General features: G+C 36.0%; 1 protein-coding gene across 1 annotated transcript; it reads right to left on the minus strand.

Annotated features, from left to right (window-relative positions):
• Window positions 1–12,533: 12,533 nt before the first annotated feature.
• On the minus strand, window positions 12,534–15,800 carry LOC131436967 (uncharacterized). Its single transcript, XM_058605977.1, has 3 exons — window positions 15,555–15,800; window positions 14,835–15,499; window positions 12,534–14,635 (listed from the first exon to the last, which is right to left on the minus strand). Exons 1-3 carry the CDS (start codon window positions 15,672–15,674, stop codon window positions 12,694–12,696), a joined length of 2,727 nt encoding a protein of 908 aa, XP_058461960.1. The 5' UTR covers window positions 15,675–15,800; the 3' UTR covers window positions 12,534–12,693.
• Window positions 15,801–23,880: the final 8,080 nt, after the last annotated feature.

Raw genomic sequence — 23,880 nt, forward strand, 5'->3', positions numbered from 1 at the left:
CTGACCAATGCCCGACCACCGGCGGACAGTTTCTCGATCCGCTCCGATGGGCACATTCATGTAACTAGGATTACCATGCGGTGGTGCGCCATGTTATAATTTGTTATAAAATAGTTATTATAGTTACCGTCTAGGCATTGGACGCACTGGTCATTAAGATCAATCACTTACGTGATGTGTGCCTGGTTCTAAGATATATTTGGTGAGCCGTTCGATGATAATGGTTAGTCAATATTTATGTTTAGGATTTGTCTAGCCCTTGAACTGTTATGAATAACAAACGTACTTCGTACCAGAGTAATAAGTAAGTCTATTTGAGTAAAAAATATAATTGGTTCTTATATCCAAGTAAACGACTCTTTTTGAAGATAAAGGGTGTAGCCGGTTTTGCATATAAAAACTGCCCCCAAACAGAAATAAAATTGATATAAGCTGTTTAAAAGGGTTTGCATTGGAGATGATTTTCGCAAAATTTCTACCCTTTACCTGCCATATTTATGGAGTTAGGGTGGTTCTTCTGGTTTTCATTTTAATTAAATTTTTCAAAAACCTCTATTTTGTTTTGCTATATTTAGTGAAAACTCTAAGGAATATTAAAAACATAGTTCGTATGCAGACAAAAATATTCACCAAACATCATGACCATGTGCGAAATCAAGAATATAAAACCAAGTGAAATCCAAACAACTCTTCAGCTATCAGTTTTAGAGCAAACTGTTCGTCGACGTTCTGTATCACATGGTATGAATAGGCAAGTTGCCTGAAATTACAATTAAAATCAAGCGGCTTAAGCCACTGAAGACGCACAGTGAAATATGAGGGAGGAAATTATATGGTCTGGGGCAGTTATGTCAAATATACTAAAAGTCTAGGTCGCACCGTTTCGGATATACAAAAAAAATCAGTTCTTTATTCATTACTTGTTTCGAGTTATTTTTTATGCATACTTTGTTTGTAATAATTGAAGAAAATAAAAAATTCCATATTTTTGTTGAAGGTAGTGCATAGGTTTGTTGTTTCCTGGCAAATTTATACATCATTTTACCTTTTTTTACCTATGATAAAACCTTACACCGAAGCGAAATATGCAACTTTATGCAGCTGATTTTTACAAAATTTATAGGAAAAGATATGCTCAATACTATAAAAAAAATCTAAGTGGAACTCGATGGAACTTTTTTTAGGTCTTTTCAAAGTTAGTTTTAGTTATGGAATTATGACAACCCTCTTAAAACTAGTTTCAAGTTAGTTTTTTATACATACTTTATTTTGGAATAATTGTAGAAAATAAAAAATCCCATAATTTTGTAGAAGGTTTATTATTTTCTGGAAAAATTCTGCATAGGTTTATTATTTTCTGGAAAAATTATACATCATTTTACCTATTTTTACCTAGGATGGTCAAGAAACGAAGAGCGTCACGCGTCTGCTATTTCTGTAACTCACTTTTGCAGTGAGCGTAGAGATGTGCAATTCGCTCCTGAGCTATTCCAGTGAATCGAATCTTCAAAGTAAGCTGATAGCTCACAGCTCTTTTTAAAAGAACCGCAGCTCACCAGTTCACCGCACTGGTAAGCAGGGATGCCAGGTACACAGATTAATCTGTGTTTCACAGATTTTTAATCTTTTGCACGTATTTAAAAAATGGCACAGATTCTCACAGATTTCTGGAAATAGTCACAGATTTACACAGATTCTGAAATCGATCATAGATTTTAAAATATTGATCACAGTTTAGCACCAAAAATTACTGAACGGTAGGAAATAGTGAGAGTTTTTGGATTGTCACAGATTTTTGAAAGAATGACCTGGCATCCCTGCTGATAAGGCGAAAACAAGCTACGAGCTTAACGGATCTTCGGCTCTTGAAGAGCGAGTTATAAATGAGAAGAAATGTGTACATGAGCTTTTGTTTGTTCTTCCAAATGTGTATCTATCCTTCTTTAACAGATTGAATGAGCCATTGTCAATAAGATTGACTTTTGCAGATATTCTCAAATATGACATAATAATAATTCGAAAACAAGTTAGTTCGCATAGCATTGTTCTTTGTGCATCAATGATTTCGTTCATGCATATGAAAGAAAAACGGAGTAAGAAAAAAAGACGCAAAAAACGGCGCTCGAAACAAACCTTTAGTTCAATCTTAATGAGCTGACGAGCTGAAACATTGAATCAATTCCCTTTAGTGAGCTGATCGGTTCGGAGCTGCTCACCGGTATGAGCTGCTTCGCACATCTCTAAGTGAGCGTCGCACGATCAACATATCGTCTTAAAAAACGTGTTGCTTTGCGACAACTCAATTTATTTACACGTTTAAAAATGAAGTCTCTTCGTAAAGGTTTGTATTTTTACAATACTTTTTCATATTTTGTTAGTAAAAAGTTTTTTCCATTTTTTTAATATGTGTTGAATTTTTGATAATTTTTCGGATTTTCAATATTTAAAACTAACTTTGAAAAGGCCTGAAAAAATGCATCGAGTTCCACTTAGATTTTTTCTAATATTGTTAATTGTCAAAAAGTGAACAAAATAATAATCACTACAATTTGCTTAAGCTGCGCGTGCAAGCATGAGCTTGTTTATGCGTATTTATGGGTACTTTGTAGTAGATACTCAGGTAATAGAGGTAGATTCTACGTAGATAAAATAAAAAAAAGTTATTAAAATAAAGTGAATATATCTCAAAACAATTTTTTACGTTATTTATATCTTCAGCAAAAATACATCAAATGTTTTTTTCTGCATAATGTGATAGAAAATAAAAATTTTTTTGTGAAAAACATTTTTTTTTCGAAATTGGTACTACCCCCTTAACAAAAATTAAGGTGCCACTTTCAAAGGAAGCGTCATATACCCACATTATCAGATCCGAATGGATTCCGAATCAATTCCGAATCGACGAGAAATTTTCATTCGGAATTCCATGTGGAAATCATGTGGAATTCCGAATCAATTCCAACTCCAGTGCAACAACCGATTCCGAATGAATTTCACCTACAACCGGTTTATTCGGAAATCATTCGGAATTGAGTGAGAAGATGCGGACTGAATAGTCAATTCGTCTTCTTCTTCTTCTTTCCCGATTTTGCACGTTTTCGTGCTGATTTTCAGTTTATTTTTAAACGAAAACAATATATAACTGAATATATAAATTTAAATCTTCATGTTTTTCGGATATACAGAACTAGGAAATAACCAGTTCTTCTTAGAATCCCAACATAAACTGTTGAAATTCGCTGGAAATTAACAAAACGGCCTACCTTAGTCAGCATCATCCATTCCTCTAGCTGGAGTGTAGTGAAATGGCTTAAGCCGCCTAAATTTTACACTAACACATTCATAAAATGAGCGAATATTCAATGACACTGTCAATCAGGTTGATCGAGCAGCCAACTCAGGCGAAAATTCTAGCACTGAACCGATCGAGTACTAAAAAATCATGCAGTCGAGTAAGAATTCATTGCTCATTTCGTCATTTCGTTAATGTGGGTAATCTTGTAAAACTTCTTCGAAGACACGTTAGCTCTTAAAAATCAGTGAAAGTCAGTACAGACTTTTGACCGTCTTTTTCCAGTGCGCCGCCTCGTGCGCTGTCGTCGCCGGGTCACTAAACCACGCTCTCGTTCACGGTCCCTATAGAAACCAAAATATTTTACGGTTTGAAGTGTATTCTTATGTCGTTTTCGTTTTTAAACTGCACTATACCGGTGGAGTGCTATACCATGGCATGGATAAACGAACAAAAATGATGAAAACATAAACAGTAACCATTGACTACAATAAACGATTCCATTGCACAGAGCTACACCAAACTTTTGATGAGTGCTACACCAGTGGTATCGGTGCAGAAAAAGTGTAGCACTGGTGTAGTGCAATTGGTAAAAACGAACGGTTTCAGTGCAGCTTTCGCTACACCTGTGTAGTGCAATTTAAAAACGAAAACGACATTAGTAACTGATTTATAACAGATATAATCAATGCCTCCCTGAATTATTAAACTAGTTTTGTGTGTGAATGTTCATCGAATGACAGTTTCACCGACGACACGACCTACCACTCGTCTATTAAAACTGTATCGTAAATTTAACTACCCCTCAGTAATTTCAAATGTCAAAACTGAAATCTCATGAAAAAGTCTAAAACTAGCAACCCAGATTGATAAATTGTTGGTTTTTGGACAATAGCATACATTATTTTTATTTTATTCATGATAATAGTTACTATAGCATTGGTTACGTTTTCTGTTCAATTGAAAACTGTAAATAAAGCAAAGCAATTATGTGAGTAGAGTAGAGTAGAAGAAAGAGTAAATAATTTAAAATATCCTTTCTATATGAGAAAGATGAAAGGTAATTCTTATAATTTGTACACATTATCAGATCCGAATGGATTCCGAATCAATTCCGAATCGGCGAAAAATTTTCATTCGGAATTTCATGTAAATCATAATGGATTCCGAATCAATTCCAACTCCAGTGCAACAACCGATTCCGAATGAATTTCGCCTAGAACCGGTTGATTCGGAAATCTATCGGAATTGAGTGAGAAGATGCGCACTGAATTGTCAATTCGTCTTCTTCTTCTTCTTCTTCTTCTTCTTCTTCTTCTTCTTCTTCTTCTTCTTCTTCTTCTTCTTCTTCTTCTTCTTCTTCTTCTTCTTCTTCTTCTTCTTCTTCTTCTTCTTCTTCTTCTTCTGCTTCTTCTTCTTCTGCTTCTTCTTCTTCTTCTTCTTCTTCTTCTTCTTCTTCTTTCCAGATTTTACACGTTTTCGTGCTGATTTTCATTTTTTTTTAAATTGAAAACATTATATAACTGAATATTCAAATTTAAATATTAAATTTTTTTGGATATTCAGAACTAGTAAATAACCAGTTCTTCTTAGAATTCCAGCATAAACCAGTTCTTCTTAGAATTCTAGCATTGAAATTCGCTGGAAATTAATAAGACGGCCTACCTTAGTCAGCATCATCCATTCCTCTAGCTGGAGTGTAGTGACATGGCTTAAAACGCCTAACTTTTACACTAACACATTCATAAAATGAGCGAATATTCAATGACATTTCTAATATCACTGTCAATTGGGAGCACTGAAAAATCATGCAGTCGAGTAAGAATTCATGGCTCATTCCGTCATTTCGCCTCCCACTTATCGTGCCGTCGTTTTATGAAGTGATGTGTATTCAACCGAATCAGATCTTATCATCTGAAAATTATAAATAAAAATCATGAACAATGTGAAATAGTTTTGTTTCATTGGATTAAATTTGAAAGTATTCTTGCAAGAATCGACCGAAATTAGCTCTGCGTCTAATTCGTATAACTGTTTTTGAATTAGTTGATTTTAACAACAAAATTTCCAAAATAACTATTAAATTAGTTAAAATTGAGAATTTACTTTGCTGTAAAAAACTCTTATTTTTAGAGAGTTTGTTTAGTTGGCGAATATCCTGGACACAAACCAGCAATATTTCAATCTAATACGAAATTCTCATTGACAACTAATTTTGTGACTAAAATCAGAAAATTTGTCTCTATTTTTCTATCACCTTCATATCCGAAGGACAGCACAAAGAAAACAAAAATGAAATTGGTTAACAAATTTATTAGCCAAAAACTCATGAGAAATGTCAAAGCAATCTATTAAAAAGTTTGTGTCAAATTTGTGTCTATTTATCTATCACCATCATTGCTGAAGGACAACACAAAGAAAACAAAAATGAAATTGGTTTTATTAACAAGTTTATTTGCCAAAAACTCATGAGAAGTGTCAAAGCAAACAATGCTTTAAAAAACTAAAAAGGACAGTCTTATTGAAACTGCTTGCAAATTATTTTGATGTTTTTCGCATGTGTTACGATATAACCATATTTAAATTTGTAAACCGGTAAGTAAACAAGCCGTACACGGTTAGTAGAAAGTGTATTTATTCAGAATTGGTGCGCATTTGAATCGATTGTGCGTAATAATGTTTTTACGTGGAACAGTGAAGTGAGTTTTGAATGTTGCACTCTAATTGTATATGCCAAATGATGTTTTTTGTATCTTCCAACCTTCCGAGCTACTCCGTCCGGTGTACTACTTGTATTCGGTTTTTGTTTTCCGAGTGCTCAAAGTTTTGAATGAGAGAGTCGATTTCGCGAAGTCGAATGAAGATAACAGCGATTTAGAAGAAAAATTTTCAGGAACAAGTGTATGTTTCGTTTCTGTATTTTTCTCCAATACAACATCGTATTTATACCTGGCGATATAGAAAAGACTAACGCGACAGAAATTTTTTTCGGTAGTAGTGTGCCATCTAGTGTCTAGTAGTCATTACGGTGTTAACGTTTTTCCGGTAACCGTGCGCAATATAGCTGCAAATTGCAGAAACCAATTCAAACATATATGTTGGTTGAAAACGACGTTTTATTTCTCTAATTCAACTAAAAAATTAGTTGAATGGAAATGAAGTTTGCCTTAGCTAAGAAATAACAGCACATTTAATTGGTGAATTCAACTAAAAAAAATAGCCATTTCAACAAATATTTTATTATTATTAAGGGGATGAGAATTAAAAAATTTAAATTAGCATAAGTAAGATTTTTTTAGTTGTCTGAAAAAATAACTTGCTAAAATCATAAAATCAACTAATTTTTTCGCCAAAATGCTGATTCGGTCCTTCCGTGTGTCATTCTAATCATACTTCTAGTCAGAAAATCCAATTTAAATTTATTTATCAACAATCTTAAGCCTGAGTTGCGCTTCACTTCACCTTCCGCTGACTGCTAAAAATGGCAGAGTACACGAAGATTTTTAATAAATTTGTCTTTTTCGCTCGAGGTCAAAACTCAGTTCCGACACCAAGTGGGATTGGTTTTGGGTTTGCGGAAGGGCTATACATTTTTACAAAAAATTTTATAGAATTTCTTATCTGTTGAAATATGCAACCTGGAAGTGAGACTAAACATTTTAGTGCACTTTTCGCAGTTCGAGCTAACATTCAGCTGCTTTGTGTTCGAGTAAAATGCATCGAACAGTGTTCATTATCGAAGAAAATTCTGTAGTTTTGCTCTCCTAAAAGCCAGAAACAGATTTCGAATAGCATTATGGCTATAACTTTTAATTGTTTCATACATTTCACCAGATACAACTAACAATGAAGAGTAATTTTTCATTACGCGTTATTTATTTTTATATTTTCGCAAAAATACACCATTGATAACTACACGGAAAGACCGAAATCAGTATTTTGACGAAAAAATTAGTTGATTTTCTGATTTTAGTTAGTGATTTTTTGAGACAACTAAAAAAATCTTACTTTTGCTAATTCAGATTTTTTAATTCTCATTCCCTTAATAATAATAATAAAATATTTGTTGAAATGGCTATTCTTTTAGTTGAATTCGGCTGTCTTTTCTATATTGGCAGGTATAAATACGATGTTGTATTGGAGAAAAAGACATGAACGAAACGTAATCTTCTTCTTGAAAATTTTTCTTCTAAATCGCTGTTTTCTTCATTCGACTTCGCGAAATCGATTCTTCCACTGAAAACTTTGAGCACTCGGAAAACAAAAAGCGAATACAAATAGTATTCTGAACGGCGTAGCTCGGAAGGTTGGTAGATACAAAAAACATCATTTGACATATACAATTAGAGTGCAACATTCGAAACTCACTTCACTGTTCAATGTAAAAACATTATAACGCACAATCGTTTCAAATGCGCACAAAGTCTGAATAAAAACTCTTTCCACTAAGAGTTTACGTCATTTTTACATATTGGTTTAGAAATTTATAAATGAATATATCGTAACACATGCGAAAAACATCAAAACAATTTGCAGGCAGTTCAACAAGACAGTCCTTTTTAGCTTTTTGATGGATTGTTTTGCTTTGACATTTCTCATGATTTTTTGACAAATAAACTTGTTAACCAATTTCATTTTTGTTTTTTTTGTGCTGTCCTTCAGAAATGATGGTGATAGAAAAATAGAGACAAATTTTCTGATTTAAGACAAAAAATTAGTTGTCAATGAGAATTTCGTGTTGGATTGAAATATTGCTGGTTTGTGTCCAGGATATTCGCCAACTAAACACATTCTCTAAAAATAAGAGTTTTTTTCAGCAAAGTAAATTTTCAATTTTAACTAATTTAATAGTTATTTTGGAAATTTTGTTGTTAAAATTAATTAATTTAAAACCAGCAATACGAATTAGGCGCAGAGCTAATTTCGGTCGTTCCGTGTGCTTGCACCAATCATATCAGTATCACATCAGCCTGAAAAAAACTGTTTTAATACACCTAGTGGAGTAATGATGCCTTTCTCATATCTCTAATAGTCTCATATATAAATGTGTGGATTTTCGCAAAATAATTTTGTTTGATTCATGAAAAACAAAAAGGTTTATCCATCAACTAGTATATACAACCTACACACTTAAAAAATCCCTGTGATTTTACATCTTATAAGATGCACATAAATGTTGCGTCGCTGTTCACGCAAATTCACGCGGAAGAACATTTAATTCTGTGTCTAAAACTCCATCACATGAAATTCGTTGAAATAAAAAAAGAATACTGATAGCAACCGCCACGACTTGAACCGAAAATTTTGGATCGCATGTACGTCCGTTAATCGACTGAGCCACAGAAGCATACATCTGCATGGTTGGTAAAAGATGCATTTAAATTCGCACCTGCTAGCAGAATGCAAGTTACAGTCGAAACCAGTAAAATTCAAGCTCTTCTAACATTAAGTCATTACAAATGAAATTTTCCGTCATTTGACAAATTAGGTCTTTATGAATAACATCGTATGAGGAATTAAGTCACCTGTAATATTCAAATTTTTTTGGTGTGTACAGACTTGCAGATACTTCCGAAGAAGTGTCTGGGATCCATTTTTGAGTATATAGTCACAATATCCGGTCGTTAATCGAAAACCGGGAATCAAAAAAGCCGACATCAATTTTTTTGGCCGTCTACTAACAATGACAATCGATTGTTTTACGTTTGCGTGTCTTACTTACCGCTTTTAGTAACAGTATAAATATTTTGATAATCTTCACCCTGTAATTCCACAACCGAATGTCGGATCCGGATGAAATCCAGGAATTCAATATGGAACCACGAGACCTTTCATTTGAACCTATATTCATTTGTGAAAATCGATCAAACCAGAAAATCTGAGAAAAGTGAGGGAGATCCATTTTGGATTATATGACCACCATTTCCGATGCCTCTGGAATCGGATACCGGGAATCAGGATAGCCAGAATCGGTTTATTTTATTTGTCCCCTGATAATTGCTACCGATTAGAATAGTCACGATGTTCAAGTTTAAAATTCTTTTAAGTTCTTTATTTCGCCACTTTAAGGGGCGGGTAGGGTCTAACAGATTTGAAAAAACATTTATTTTTTTCTTTATATTTTCTTATATTAAAACACTTCAAGAATACTCTATGGAATTTTCAAGCATATCGAAAAAAACTCAACAAGTTATAGGCTTTTTAACGAAGGATCATTAAAATTACACTATTACTGAGTTTATTGGTTGACGGTTATTCAAATTTTTCACTTCCACATTTTTCGATCAAATTGTTTAAAATCTTCTCTAATCGCTGTTTATAAAATGATAAAGTTCGTACGTTGTCTGCCTTGAAAATTATTATGATATAAAATCGTTTCATTTGTCCAGATTTATATCTTGAGGTTGTTCGTATCCAAAATTGATCTTTTAAGTAACTTAGAAATCATCATAATTGACTTTCATTTAAAGGATAATTTAAAAAATTTTCGATTGTAAAAATTTGTTGAAGGTATAAAATAGAGTAGAATCAATTGTTCTGAAAGAATCTAATTGTCATTTTGATCATTTGTTAAAAATGTAAACACTAAAAGTAGAGCAAGTTTGTAATTTGTAACTTTTAGTGCACCCATCATCATCTTTATTTTTGTATTTATTATGGGTGCCTTAGAATTATTTCATTTTTAATGTAATCGTGATCGGTCGTGTCTTGCATACAATCCTCTAATTTTATTTTAGATTTAAAAATGCCTTACTATTCACTATACGGGGCCGGGGGCCAATTAAAAGTTTCAAAAATACCCGCGCAACCTTTTTTCGTCATAATTTTGAACGTTAATAACTCAGTCATTTGTTGATCGTTTGATATAATTTAACAACCAATCGATTCGGAAACTTTTAACTTAAACATGTATGGCAACGTCTTTTCAGTATTTCAGGCTTTGCGTCATGCATAAAAACATCGTATCATTCTGCGTAGTTCGAAGAGGAATCTATAAATATATGCTGGAAACTGAATTTCTTGATTTCAGTTGATGCTTGACTGCAAATGAAACAAGTAGGTCGTCCAGTGAGGTGATTGCGTAATTCAGGCCCAGTGTGGCTCTTAGCCTCTTGTCCAGTAACTCCTATCCCTACCTCCCCGCGGTGCCGGCTGGGGTACGAGCAACCATAGGAAAGATCGGGTAAACAACCCCGGTGGGACCTTGGTCGTATGCTGACAGGCAAGGGGGTCCTCTTTAGAAGATGTCGGAGCGCCTTTACTCCATGTTAGGAGCGGCTGCAAACAGCATCTATTCTGGTATCCAGCGGCTGAGTATGAAATACTGCATCCCGTCCAGCTAAATCCAAGGTTGCGACAGGATATTATACGACGAACTAAATCCTCGCAACTTCGACGTCGTAGCGCTGCAGGAGCTTTGTTGGATGGTACAGAAGGTGTGGAAAAGCGGACATCGAGCGGCTACCTTCTACCAAAGCTGTGGCACAACGAACGAGCTGGGAACTGGCTTTATAGTACTGGGCAAGATGCGCACAAAATACAGACAGGCGCGGAACAGACTAAACTCGGTATCTCGTAGAAAATTATTATTATATAAAATCGTTTCATTTGTCCAGATTTATATCTTGAGGTTGTTCGTATCTAAAATTGAACTTTTAAGTAACTTTGAAATCATCATAATTGACTTTCATTCAAAGGATATTTTCCAAAAAATTTCAAATGTAAAAATTTGTTGAATGCATAAAATAGAGTAGAATCAATTATTCTGAAAGAATCTAATTGTCATTTTGATCGTCGTCATTTCTACGATCTTATCTGCACAACCGGAAATTGATCTTCAAACTTATCCACAACCCAATAGTAGAGGCGTGCAAAACAGCTCATTTTGGTGAACAGCTCCGAACCGATCAGCTCACCAAAGTGAATCGTTGTATCAGCTCATCAGCTTTTTTAGTTTGAACATAAGGTTCATTTTGTGCGCCGTTTTTCTTATGCACCGGTTTTCTTTCGTTTGCATGATCGAAATTGAATCATTGATTTGCAATGATGCAATGAATGCAATGCGAATTAATTGATCTTTAATTGATGTCGACTAAATTGAATCTCTTAAAGAGCCGAAGATCCGATCAGCTCGTAGCGTGTTCCCTTCGTCATAATGCAAATGAGTGAGCTGATGAGCTGCGGTTCTTTGAAAAGAGCTGTGAGCTGTCAGCTCACTTCAATGATTCGATTCACTGGAACAGCTCAGGAGCGAATTGCCCATCTCTAATTTCTAGAACGAGCTTAAGCTTGTTGAGATCAGCTCAGTCATCTTCGAAAAAAACTTGTAGAAGTTTATCGGTTTTCATTTCGTCTCTTCTACGGTTTGTCGTTTTCGTCACTTCTACGATCATATATCCGAAAACTAAAAAGCCTTGGTATTACATTCCTGTAGCGGAATTTGACCTTCTGTTTCAACAGACTTCGCAGCCGATTCAGAGTGTACAGAACCATTGCATGGCTGGTGATACGATTCAACTGACACTACGAATCCTTCCAGGTGGGGGGCTCGAACATACGACAACTGGTTTGTAAGACCAGGGCCCTATGCATTGAACCGCCAACCCGGGAAATCTCCGAAAACTGCAAGTGTGATTTTCGAACTTGATCTGCAACCTCATAGGCTAAGCTTGTTGGGATCGGTTAGGCCATTTTCGAGAAAGTTGAGCGTATAGAAAAAAAACGTGGAAAGGAACACACTAACATTTCCCGGTCTCGTCAAGCTGAGTCAAATGTTATATAACACTAGGGATCTTCTGGACTTCGATCTAAAATCGGGTTTTGCAGTAATTCTTTATCTTCTTTATATAGAAAGACAAAAAACTCAAACACACAAAATACGGAATGTAACGGAGGTAATTCTGAGACACGATGTACTTCATTTTGATCACATCCAGAATTTTATGTATCTCGGACCAAAATATATTGGAGTGGCCAAAATACCTCCGTTACCCTACTATACGAATTCGACGAAACAAAATTATTTTCAAATTTCGTAGATTAATCAAAAGCTTTGGGCAGCGCTTACTGAGCAGAAAAGTATATACCCCCTTAAGTTAATGCTATAAAATACAACCATTGAGTAAATATAACTTACTAGATACATTTTATATTTGATACTATGTACTTCATTTCCAGTTTCCCAATCAAGGTTTCAGTTTCATGGAAAACATCATAGAACATTGATATCCTAACGCAAAACTCAAATTGATATGAATTCTTTATTCACCATTTTTATTCGAATGTCCCTGGTTTGAATGGGTTCAAGGTATCATAAAACTATATCTGTAACAATTAGATCATCCAAACAGTAATGTAGTACAAACGAACTCATTTGTTGCTTAATTAGTGATTATTCCTAATTAATCCGGTGTTATCATTTGAACTATATCCTGATCTTCTTGCTCTTCTTGTTCGTCGTCCAGACCTCTAGCGTTTTCTTCAGCTATCTCATCTAACTTGTTTTCTTCTAACGTTGTCGATAATATAAATTCTTCGTCAGACTGCTTCACTATTGTTTCACATTGTTCCATTTCTTTCTGTTGTAGTTCTTGTGTTGAATCGTGACCATTCAATGTGCTAGTTTGACCGACCTCGGTGGCTGCTGACTCTTGTTGATCCATTAACTGCTCTGGTTGATTGGATTGGTCGGTGGATTCCGTCTCCACAATACTTTGCGGCTGGCATGTAATTTCCGATGGTGTATCCTGGGGCTCTATTATTCCAACTGGATGTAGTTCGCTAGTATTACCGACCTCACTACTTTTATCTTGCTCAACAATAGGAATTTCAGTTACTTCTGTACCGTCAATATCATTTTCAACTTTTGGCTGTACTAATGTATCTGGCACGTCAGATTCCTTCAGACTTCTTCTTCGTTTCTCTTTTTTATTTTTTGATTTCTTTTTCTTTTGTTCCGGTAAATGAGCTTGATCGGAGACTGGACCTTCAACCACTTGTATTACGTTGCTACTCGTGCCACAAATTGTAGTCACATTTTGTGTATCAACTTCACGTACTTCGTAGATAACACCTTCCTGTTCCGAGGCGGCACAGTTCACCATTGCCGTAGCCGGAGTAGTTCTGTTTAAAGGATCCTGATCTAACGCATCTAATGGAGAAGACGAATTCGATTGTACTTGGTCTAGGACCAATGATTCCACATCGATGCTATTGACCTTGGACTGAACACTGACGCGATGTGACATTTTTCGGAACAACTCGCGCATTTGGTGAACTCGTTCTCGTTCGATGCCCACGGGAACCCGTAGTTTGAATAATTTCTTCATTGGGCAGGGCTCATGATTGATATAGGACGAAGCACGTATACGGTACTGTTGATTAGGAGGCAGCAGTTCACATCCAGGACGAATTGCTAAGTGCAATCTATTTGCTTCCATACCCAATAAAGTGGTTCGAAGTTTTGGATGAACCTTTGCAAGAATATTGGATGTAGAAAGCCGACGTTTTGCAACCAAAACCTCCCGATCTGGGGGAGGGATAGAACGTGACCTGGAAAAATTCACTGATTTGTTGGAGCAAGCCGAGAGAGAGCGTTTTCTCTTTTGTCCATATTCTATACTGTCTTGATAAGTTGACCTTGATCTACCCCTGGGTTGGTGTGACACCTGCATGCTCACCAACAGATCTGGACTCTTTGGTGGTTCCGGCAGCGGTGCATAAACTGGTGTAGTATGTGATCTAGGTGTTGTCGCAGGAGTCTTTGGTCTTTCGGGCGTTTTCGAACCATCGCTTGGTTGTTTCGGTATGGCATCGGAATCAATTTGATCCTTTGGTATGCCGTGTTTGTCAACGATGTGATCCACGAGACGGTAGCGTTTTAGATTAGAATAATCGCATTCTGTACAGAAAAAACGATACTTTATTTTGGCAGGAGTTTTGCAACCACTCGATTTTTCACTTTCATTAAGGTCATCACTTCTGCTAGCTAGAGCTGCAAGTGGTTCATCGTCAGATCCATGTTCCGAAGCAGCTCGTGATGCGGGACGCGATGGTGGACGCGATGCCGCACGAGACACAGATCTGGCGCGATTATTTATCAATGATGGATCAGAAGGATCAATTTTATGTACCCGAATTTTATGACGTTTTACATTGTTTCGCGATGCAAACGTGAATCCGCATATATTGCATCTAACATTGCAATCATGTCTTTTCAATTCCTGATTGCTGTCGAACTTATCACCACAATAGTCGCATGTTACTTCTACTCCAGCTTCCGCTGCCTGTTCGTTACTAGAATCCTCTTCTAAATCTGTCGGAGAATCGCTCTCATATCTATACCTGTTAAAATAAAATTAAATTACTATCACTAAAAAAAGGTGTCCTGTGTTAGACCACAATAGTTTACATTTAAAAAAATGTATTTGAAGCGTGATCCGACAAGACAAGTAAAATTCGAGATTCGAATCAATCATGATAAAATTTAAACAAATTAGGCAACCTAGTGATTTGGCTTAACACCAATCTTATAAGTTCATACCTTTTTTTGGGTTTCGTCGTCTCGACCAATAAATTCTGCGAATCTTTACCGTACTCTTTCGGATTCCAATAGTTCGTCCATTCCGTGGCCTTAATTTTGTGAACATCTACCAAGTGTCGTCTTAGGCTCCATTTGTGCTTTAATGCAGTGCTACAAACACTACAAATAAACTCACAAAAATGTTTTTCCAGCGCCTCGATTCCGCTGAAAACTGATTCACATTTGTTGCACTTCAGTTCCGTATCGCTACTCGTCGTTGTTGTATCAGATGCGGCTTCTTCTTCGTCGGCTTCGTCTCCGTTTGAAGTTGCCTCAGTAGGTGTTTCCGATTCTTGCTCTGAAGGTGGTTCCCAGTCGAGCTTCCGTTTGCCGCTACGTAACTGTGTCGGTTCATTCTTTATCGGAGATCGCTTTGGTGTTTGTTCGTTTCCCATTCTCGCCGACCTTCTAGTTACCCGTGTCGATCTTGTTGGCGAGAAATTTTCTTCAACAACGGGAGCCGGTTCGGGGCCTAGTTGCTCTAACACTTCCTCTTGGAAGTGTTGTTGATTGGCCAGTATTACTTGCTTTTGTTTTTCCAACAAATCTAACCATTTTTGAGATTCACTTACATCCTGATAACACAATACGCAAATATTTTGACTGCACCGGTCTTGGTTAGTAATCTAAAGATGATTTACCATTGAAAACGATGCGATGCCAAATCCATTTTTAACATACCTTCAGATTGTATAATTCTAGCAGCGTCTGAGTCAGTCGTTCCACCGATCGAATTTCCAATTGTTCTCTCGTATCGTCCAAACATAGTCGACAACATTTTTGGAAAAATTTAGCTCTCATGGCAGCTATTTTCAGTTCAATCGATGGAAAATATACAAATATTCAAAGTAACCGGCTTGAAAACCGACGCAATTCGAAAAACGCGACTTTTTGAAAGATTGTTTACAGCACACCAACACTATGACAAGCCAAGGATGCCAGGTATTTTTTTAATACCAGCAATTTTTTAAAGATGGGCAAATCTTACAAAAATAATCAAATTGAGTTTCTCTCACCTACCAATAAATGCTTCAAAACCCTACAATTTTGTCTAAAAATTCGGATTCTATAAAAATCTCAATATTTGTAATACAAAGAACTATAAAGGGCGAAATTGTCATTCCATTTGTTTACGTAAGTTTTGCCCTCCGTGTTCCATGAAAACAAACAGGGCGATACTTCAATCGCTAGTAAGGAAAGGGCGAAACTATTTATGTTTTTTATTTTAGATGGTTTCCGAACCTTTTACTACTGGAAATAGTCAATGACACGATTGGCACATTGTCGCAAAGCTGATTTATCGGTAGCGACACCTGCCAATGAAAAATGGAACCAAGAAAAGGAGGATTCTTTCGGAAATTTTCATTTTTATCGTTTATTCAATAGTACAAATAGATATCAGCAATAAAAGTACACTCGGAGTAGAAGAAAATTGATTTCAAAGTGATTACTACAACTTTTTTTAGTGTAAACTACGATTAAACATGAAAAATCTTCAGAAATGTGTAAAATTGAGTAAGGTTGAGTTATTTCGGATCAACATTTTTTTAAACAGAAATCAGTTGGTTTCTCGAGTACTAGAATGTATAGCGATCGAGTACTATTTATTTGTTATTTCCAGGCATTTGAAAAATGGTATCAAACCAAGTTTAATGCTCTATTCTTAATAAACGGTAGATTTCGCACAATGAACTAAGATCAACAATACCACCTCTGAATAAAAACTTTTTCTTCAACTTCTACTATGATTTTTCAAATGAATTTGTCCGTTTTCATAAGAAATCGTTGAAAAGTATCATCTGTAAACAAGCAGCGCCTCTACATTTCAGTTTTGCGACAATATGCCAATAACATTACTCGCAGATTTATCTTAGTCGCGAAAACCAGCCCGGTGACAAGGATACGGCGCTCCAGCAAGTTTATTGTTGCCAACATCTCGGGCATTTGGTGGGCAATTGAAACTAGCAAACCAGTGAACGTCAGGTAAACAAACAGAATGCAAACATCATTGTTTTGTTCGCCGGTTTCACACAACATTTGAGAATTTGCAATCCCGGCGAATGTACAGCCAATTTTTATTAACCTGTTTGCAATTTAATCTGCAGCAGAACGGCATAAACGTAGAATTACATCTAGATAACCATAATGAGCAATAGGGCGTGACCAAATAATTAAAGGAGGCCGTCGGGACTATCAGAACCTATAAAGGAGGCCGGAGGAACGAATATGGAAAGCAAACACTATTCTGATGAGCAACCACATTTACTATTATATGTATAATGTAACGTTATAGTAACCAAACGATTCCCATCGGCATGGAGCAACGTGTAAACAATCATCATGACCACAATTACATCAATGTAATGTTAATGATAATTTTCATTTGTTTTAAAAGATTAATGAAATACAATATAAGGAGTTGCTGTGCTAGATTTATTAATCATATTTTAAACCCTCAACTGTATTAGTTTCCTTCAAATAAGTTTAGTTAATTTTTGGCAATTTGTTGCTTTAAATGGTATCATTGTTTTAGAATATTCATTGATACGAATATCAAAAAACTCTGTGATACTTTTTTTAATAAGCGAAGTTACATGTTCGGAAAAGATGCAGGTGCGATTGCATTGGAATATGCTGCGGTGGAATCATGTAAGGTGATAAGTGACTATCACCTCTTGGTGATAACGAGGTGATCACCAGAATGTTTGGAATCACCGAAGGTGATCACTTTTACTATCACCATCACCGGTGATTGAGCCAACTTCACTCCATTTATCACCTGTCAAGAAACGTCAATTTTTCAGGAGTAAAATATGAATGTGGCGTATACCGTTGATATTAGGAGGAGTAACATATGAAAGTGGCGTATTCCCATATAATATTTTAAAATCTAAAGTTTTATTCCTTTAGTTTTCAATTTTTTTCATTAATTCGAGTCATGTTTATCAATGATGATTTGTATGGATCGAAGAGTAACGTTGAAAAAAATTACCTGCGCACAAACAAATAACAAAACTCACTTGTTGGTTTAATTTAGCGCCGATTTTTATTTTTCAATGGAAATCAATGTCACAGTCAATTCTTTGGGATAAATTTGCTAGCTTTGAAATGACACGAATTGTTAGATCTTCTTGTTGTTTCACAACGGATGGCATTCCTCTCAAATGAGAAAGATCCGTTGAATAATTTCTTGTATAGTTTTCGAATGCTACCTCCATTTTGGAAATTTTACCCACTGGTACTACGAGTATCCACTATGATTAGCAGCAACTAATTGTCCAAAAATATTGCCTTATTTAGTTCAACTCACAAGAAGAGAATTAAGAACGCTGTTTAATCTTTTTTACTCGTTCAGTTGAACGAGACTGATATGTCGCTTACTAAGTCACGGCCATCTAATTCTACTGAAAATGTTAGCATAGATTTTTTTATGTTACGTTATGTGCAACAGGAAATGTCTACATTCATAAACTTATCACTTTTCCAGAAAGCAATTTATCTTTGACTTTACGAATACCCCAATGATATTCCTTCAAATAATAATTATAACATAAATGAATTGATTTAATTGATAAATACTACCGTTCATTCTAGGAATTCTTTAAACTATATAAACTAAGCTACTTTTCATTTTGGTATTTAATTCTGACACAATATCAGTACGAATTTTATTAAAAAATTATCCTCTCCGACCAATATTGGTAGGTTGTTTATATCAGTGGCTTGAAATTCACCTAACGGACAATAATTTATAAAGCCACTTCTCAAAAAATCAAATCACTACTGAAAGTGATAACTAAATTGCTATCACCTCCATTTTGACATGAAGGTGATTAAATCGTTGTGACCAGGGGTGCGAAAATTTGACATTTTTTTTAACTGTCGCTAAGCACAAGACAGCCACTGCCAACGATCCGCTCAGCTGCTACGTTTAACAGTAGCCAACACGCAATGACACGATAGCTAGGTGCAGTCGTGAGAGCCACGACACACGACAGCAACATTGAGAACAGCTCATTTTGTCGCACTCTCTCACAGCAGTCAAAGTCACACCGTTCGCTCTGCGGTAGTGTACGTACATTCTGGATAGGTAGCTGCTGCATTTATTTTCGTTCACGGTTTTTGTAAATGTCGCAAGCTCGAAATGTCATGACATTTCTATAACTGGACAGTCATATCGGTTGTGACTGCTCTGAACTGCACTAGAGTGGGAGCGACGCTGTCTACATTGCTTGACACCGCAGCGGGCAACCTGGAATGGTTATAAGATCATGTACAAAATAAATGTTTTTTATTTAATGTAATTTATTATAGCAAATCGCTTGATAAAAACAGTATTTAGATTAACTAATAAATTCCGACATACCAATATGATATTCGAAATGTATTGCTACGGCGAAGAAAAACCTATGTATATTGCCTTATGAAGAAAAGCAAAGTCTTGGCATTACATTCCTTTAGTGGAACTTTTCCTTTCTGTTTCAACAGACTTCGCAGCCGATTCTTGGTGTATAGAATCATTGCATGGCTAGTATTACAATCCTACTGACACTAAGAATTCTTATGAAAAAAACGTAGTCATGAAAAAAACGCAGCGGGCAGCGGTTCAACACGATTTCGACAACCGCCACCATTTAAAACTAAAATGCCATTAAATCTGGCTTAGAAGTTTTCAACTAAACAGGTGGTTTTCGCCATTGTTAACGATTAAATTTTGTGATTTTACAGCGTTTATCTTCGACCTTTGGTTTTTTCGTTATTATCGCTTCCGGTATTGAGATGAATGATTGAGCTTCGCCGTTACTGCACCGGATGACGTTGGTGACATAGGCCTCATAACATTGTTACTCGTGAATATAACTCACTACGTACTGTTATCTTGAATTATGGTATAACCAAAGATAAATAATAAAGACATGTACGTGCATGTAAATATTTAAAAAAATATGGTTCGTTCCCGGTACCTTCTGAAATGACCGCACTCACCGCTTGGTGGAGCGCGAGATTAATTGCATTGTTATCATTTCAACCAAAGTGTGCCATAAAATCTCAATGCATACAAATGAGCTACCGAATCGAAAGGGTTCTCACGGTTTGACATTTGCATTAGGAATGTATGATGGGAACTCAGCAGTGCAACCAATTTATCACCATGGGTGCCAGTTTCACGGAGGACCGTAGATGTGCGCCAAAAAAAGATCGTGACTGTCATGTCTGGAAATTCGTTTGTGGTATAACTATTCATTATTCTTTCTTGTCACTTCATGTTTCTCGGTTTCTCGTGACTACCTGTTTGTGGGAGAGCAGTGTGAGCGACAATATATGAGCGGTGGTGGTATTTCGCCTCAACCCTGGATATGAATGGTGGATTTGTTTTGATCTTGCATGTCGAATTTTGCGCTCACATCTACTTGCATATTTGGTTTGAGCAAAACGCATGTTGTATTTTTCTGTTTCACACGTCGTGCGAGTTGATTGTGCTATCAACTATTAAAGGTAAGAGTTCTACTATGCACTGAAACATTGTTCAGAGTTAATTCATAGCTTCATAGAAGTAGAGATTTGTCCACAAGCAATGGCTTCTAGCTCGTCACGTTCAACGAAATCTAAGCGTACTTATCGCGCTATTGCTAAAGAGTGTTTTGAAATTAAGGATAATTTAATTGTGTGCAATATTGATCCGGCGAAAGAATGTAAATATCGTCAAATCCGGGATCATTATGACGCTGGAAATTTCATTCGACACTTGCGTGTTGAACATGCCGAAATCGCCCATATGCGCGGATTATTGAAAGAGGAGCATACGGGTGAATTAAAAAAACGAAAAGTTGCGAAGGTACATGTTGCCATTGATCAGCAAACTGTTTTAGAAAGCTGTTTGAAAATGGTAACCATCAATCACATGCCTTTGATATCGGTGGAATGGCCATCAATGAGACTATTATTAGATCCGTTATGCGACGCATTAAACATTACCATAAACCGAGCAACATTGTCGCAAAATGTTAACGATTGTGCTAAAAAAATACGCCATGTCATAACAGGAGAAATGAAAGGAAAACTTGTGAGTCTAAAAATAGATTCCGCATCAAAGCACGGACGTCATATACAGGGTGATTTTTTAAGAGCTTGAGAACTTTTTTAAACAATAAAACGCATAAAATTTGCAAAATCTCATCGGTTCTTTATTTTAAACGTTAGATTGGTACATGACATTTACTTTTTGAAGATAATTTCATTTAAATGTTGACCGCGGCTGCGTCTTAGGTGGTCCATTCGGAAAATCCGCTTTTTTATCGACAAATTTTGTTCAGCGATGAGGCTCATTTCTGGTTGAATGGCTACGTAAATAAGCAAAATTGCCGCATTTGGAGTGAAGAGCAACCAGAAGCCGTTCAAGAACTGCCCATGCATCCCGAAAAATGCACTGTTTGGTGTGGTTTGTACGCTGGTGGAATCATTGGACCGTATTTTTTCAAAGATGCTGTTGGACGCAACGTTACAGTGAATGGCGATCGCTATCGTTCGATGCTAACAAACTTTTTGTTGCCAAAAATGGAAGAACTGAACTTGGTTGACATGTGGTTTCAACAAGATGGCGCTACATGCCACACAGCTCGCGATTCTATGGCCATTTTGAGGGAAAACTTCGGAGAACAATTCATCTCAAGAAATGGACCGGTAAGTTGGCCACCAAGATCATGCGATTTGACGCCTTTAGACTATTTTTTGTGGGGCTACGTCAAGTCTAAAGTCTACAGAAATAAGCCAGTAACTATTCCAGCTTTGGAAGACAACATTTCCGAAGAAATTCGGGCTATTCCGGCCGAAATGCTCGAAAAAGTTGCCCAAAATTGGACTTTCCGAATGGACCACCTAAGACGCAGCCGCGGTCAACATTTAAATGAAATTATCTTCAAAAAGTAAATGTCATGTACCAATCTAACGTTTAAAATAAAGAACCGATGAGATTTTGCAAATTTTATGCGTTTTATTGTTTAAAAAAGTTCTCAAGCTCTTAAAAAATCACCCTCTATATATTCGAAAAAGATTAATATGAGAAAGACATTGCTACACCACTAGGTGGATTAAAACAGGTTTCTAGGGTTTGTTCAATATGCCAACTGTGGGGGTGGTAAATCTTTCTTTGTTCCAGGCGCTCATTATCCTAGATACGCTACTGCTACCACTATTAGTAAAAAAAATGGAACTTGCATTTTGAAGAAGTCTCTTACATTCTTCGAATATTCATTCATAATTCATAAATCTATTACATTTCTACTGTTTATATAGATTTATCTGAGGATTGGAAGTTTATTCACAATTATGTCGAAGCATTGAAATCCGTATACATCTGCACCAAAAATATGCAATCTTTACATGTATCTTTATCTGAATTTTACTTACAATGGTTAAAAGCAATTATGGAAGTAGGCAAATTCACTAAAAACGAATTGGCTGTCCGCCTAGTAGAATCATTACACAGAAGACTTCAGTCACTAAAGGAAAATATGATTTTCAAATCAGCTTTGTATTTTGATCCACGACTTAACTATCTAAATTCAACTGTGTTATCGCCAGAAGAAAAGGAGGAAACTCGAGTAAGTTCAATAATTGAAACATGAAATTAATTTGTCACTTGAGCGTTTAGTAGAATAAATTCACTAGAATAATTGCGATAAAATATAATTCTAGTGAATAATGTAATATTTTTCATGCTTTTCCAGAAATTTATTATTGCATGTAAGGAAAGAATTTGCAAACTGAAGGCCGCTCTACCACCTCCATCCCTAGGACTGGAGTCTGATGACATTGATTCGTCGGACCCTAACGATTTTGATTCTTTCCTAGCATCGCTTTTCGGTGGTAGTCTACCAGATGCAAGTAATCATTCAACACAGTTTATGCAGCAGCTCTCTGGACTAGACTTAGAAAAGCATCAGATTTCCACATTCGACGTGTGGAAACATTGGGTGGCCCGTCAAAATTCGCATCCGGAACTTGCAGAAATAGCGTTATGCGTTCTTTCTGTCCCGTCGAATCAAGTGACGGTAGAACGAGCCTTTAGTGCCTTAGGGCTTATACTATCTGACTTGAGAACGAAAATCGCGGATGAATTATTGGAGGACATTTTAATCGTAAAACTTAACAAAGAATTGAAAGAAAAAATTATGCCAAATCTTTACGATTGGAATAATAACAGTAATGTATAATGATACTGTTTTGATTTTCAAGCTCTCAATTTATTTACTTAATTCTTTCATCTCTTTTCCATTAGGAATGTGATTTTTTTATAATAGAATAAAATTATATTCGTTGATGAAAAAATACAGACCATTCATTAAAAATGCAGATCACGTCTATTTGAGTCGTTATATTTTACACTGAGATATTTTGTATACGGTTAAATTTTATGCAGATTTCCGAAGTAATGCGGGTTTCTCACGCAGATTTTCGAAGTAACACAGTTTTTTTTACATTTACGCATAAAATCTCAAAGTTACCCAGTTTGATTCGGAATTCAGAATACTTAAACTGAATCTCGAATCAGATGCAATGACCGATTCCGACTCGGATCGGTTTGAGACGATTGAACTGAGTAGCCGTGAATTAAAAATTTCCTGTTCTTGTTCCTCCACTTCCTGTATTGGTTTTTGAAATTTATGTATCCGTTTCTTTGCTTCCTTTACATGTTTCTGTATAATCTGTACCAGTTCCTCTAGTTTCTCTACCTGTTCCAGTACTCTGTGTTTGTTCATGTACTTGTTCTTGTATTATCTGTAAAATTTATCTTTGGATGGAAATTATCTCGAACACTCAGAAAATTAGAATAATCAAACGTTCTACGTAACATTAGGTTTTAGAAAAGTCATGATTGCTCGCAACAGGCGATGTAGAATGGTGTAAGTATTTTTCTCGCACAGTGAGAAGCATTGTCCTGCATGTTCCATTAAAATTAATCAACCGACAATTGTTTTTATTTCACTATTTTTTTTCCAAATGGGTA

The sequence above is a fragment of the Malaya genurostris genome, chromosome 3 (assembly GCF_030247185.1).
Source record: "Malaya genurostris strain Urasoe2022 chromosome 3, Malgen_1.1, whole genome shotgun sequence".
NCBI classification, from domain to species: domain Eukaryota; kingdom Metazoa; phylum Arthropoda; class Insecta; order Diptera; family Culicidae; genus Malaya; species Malaya genurostris.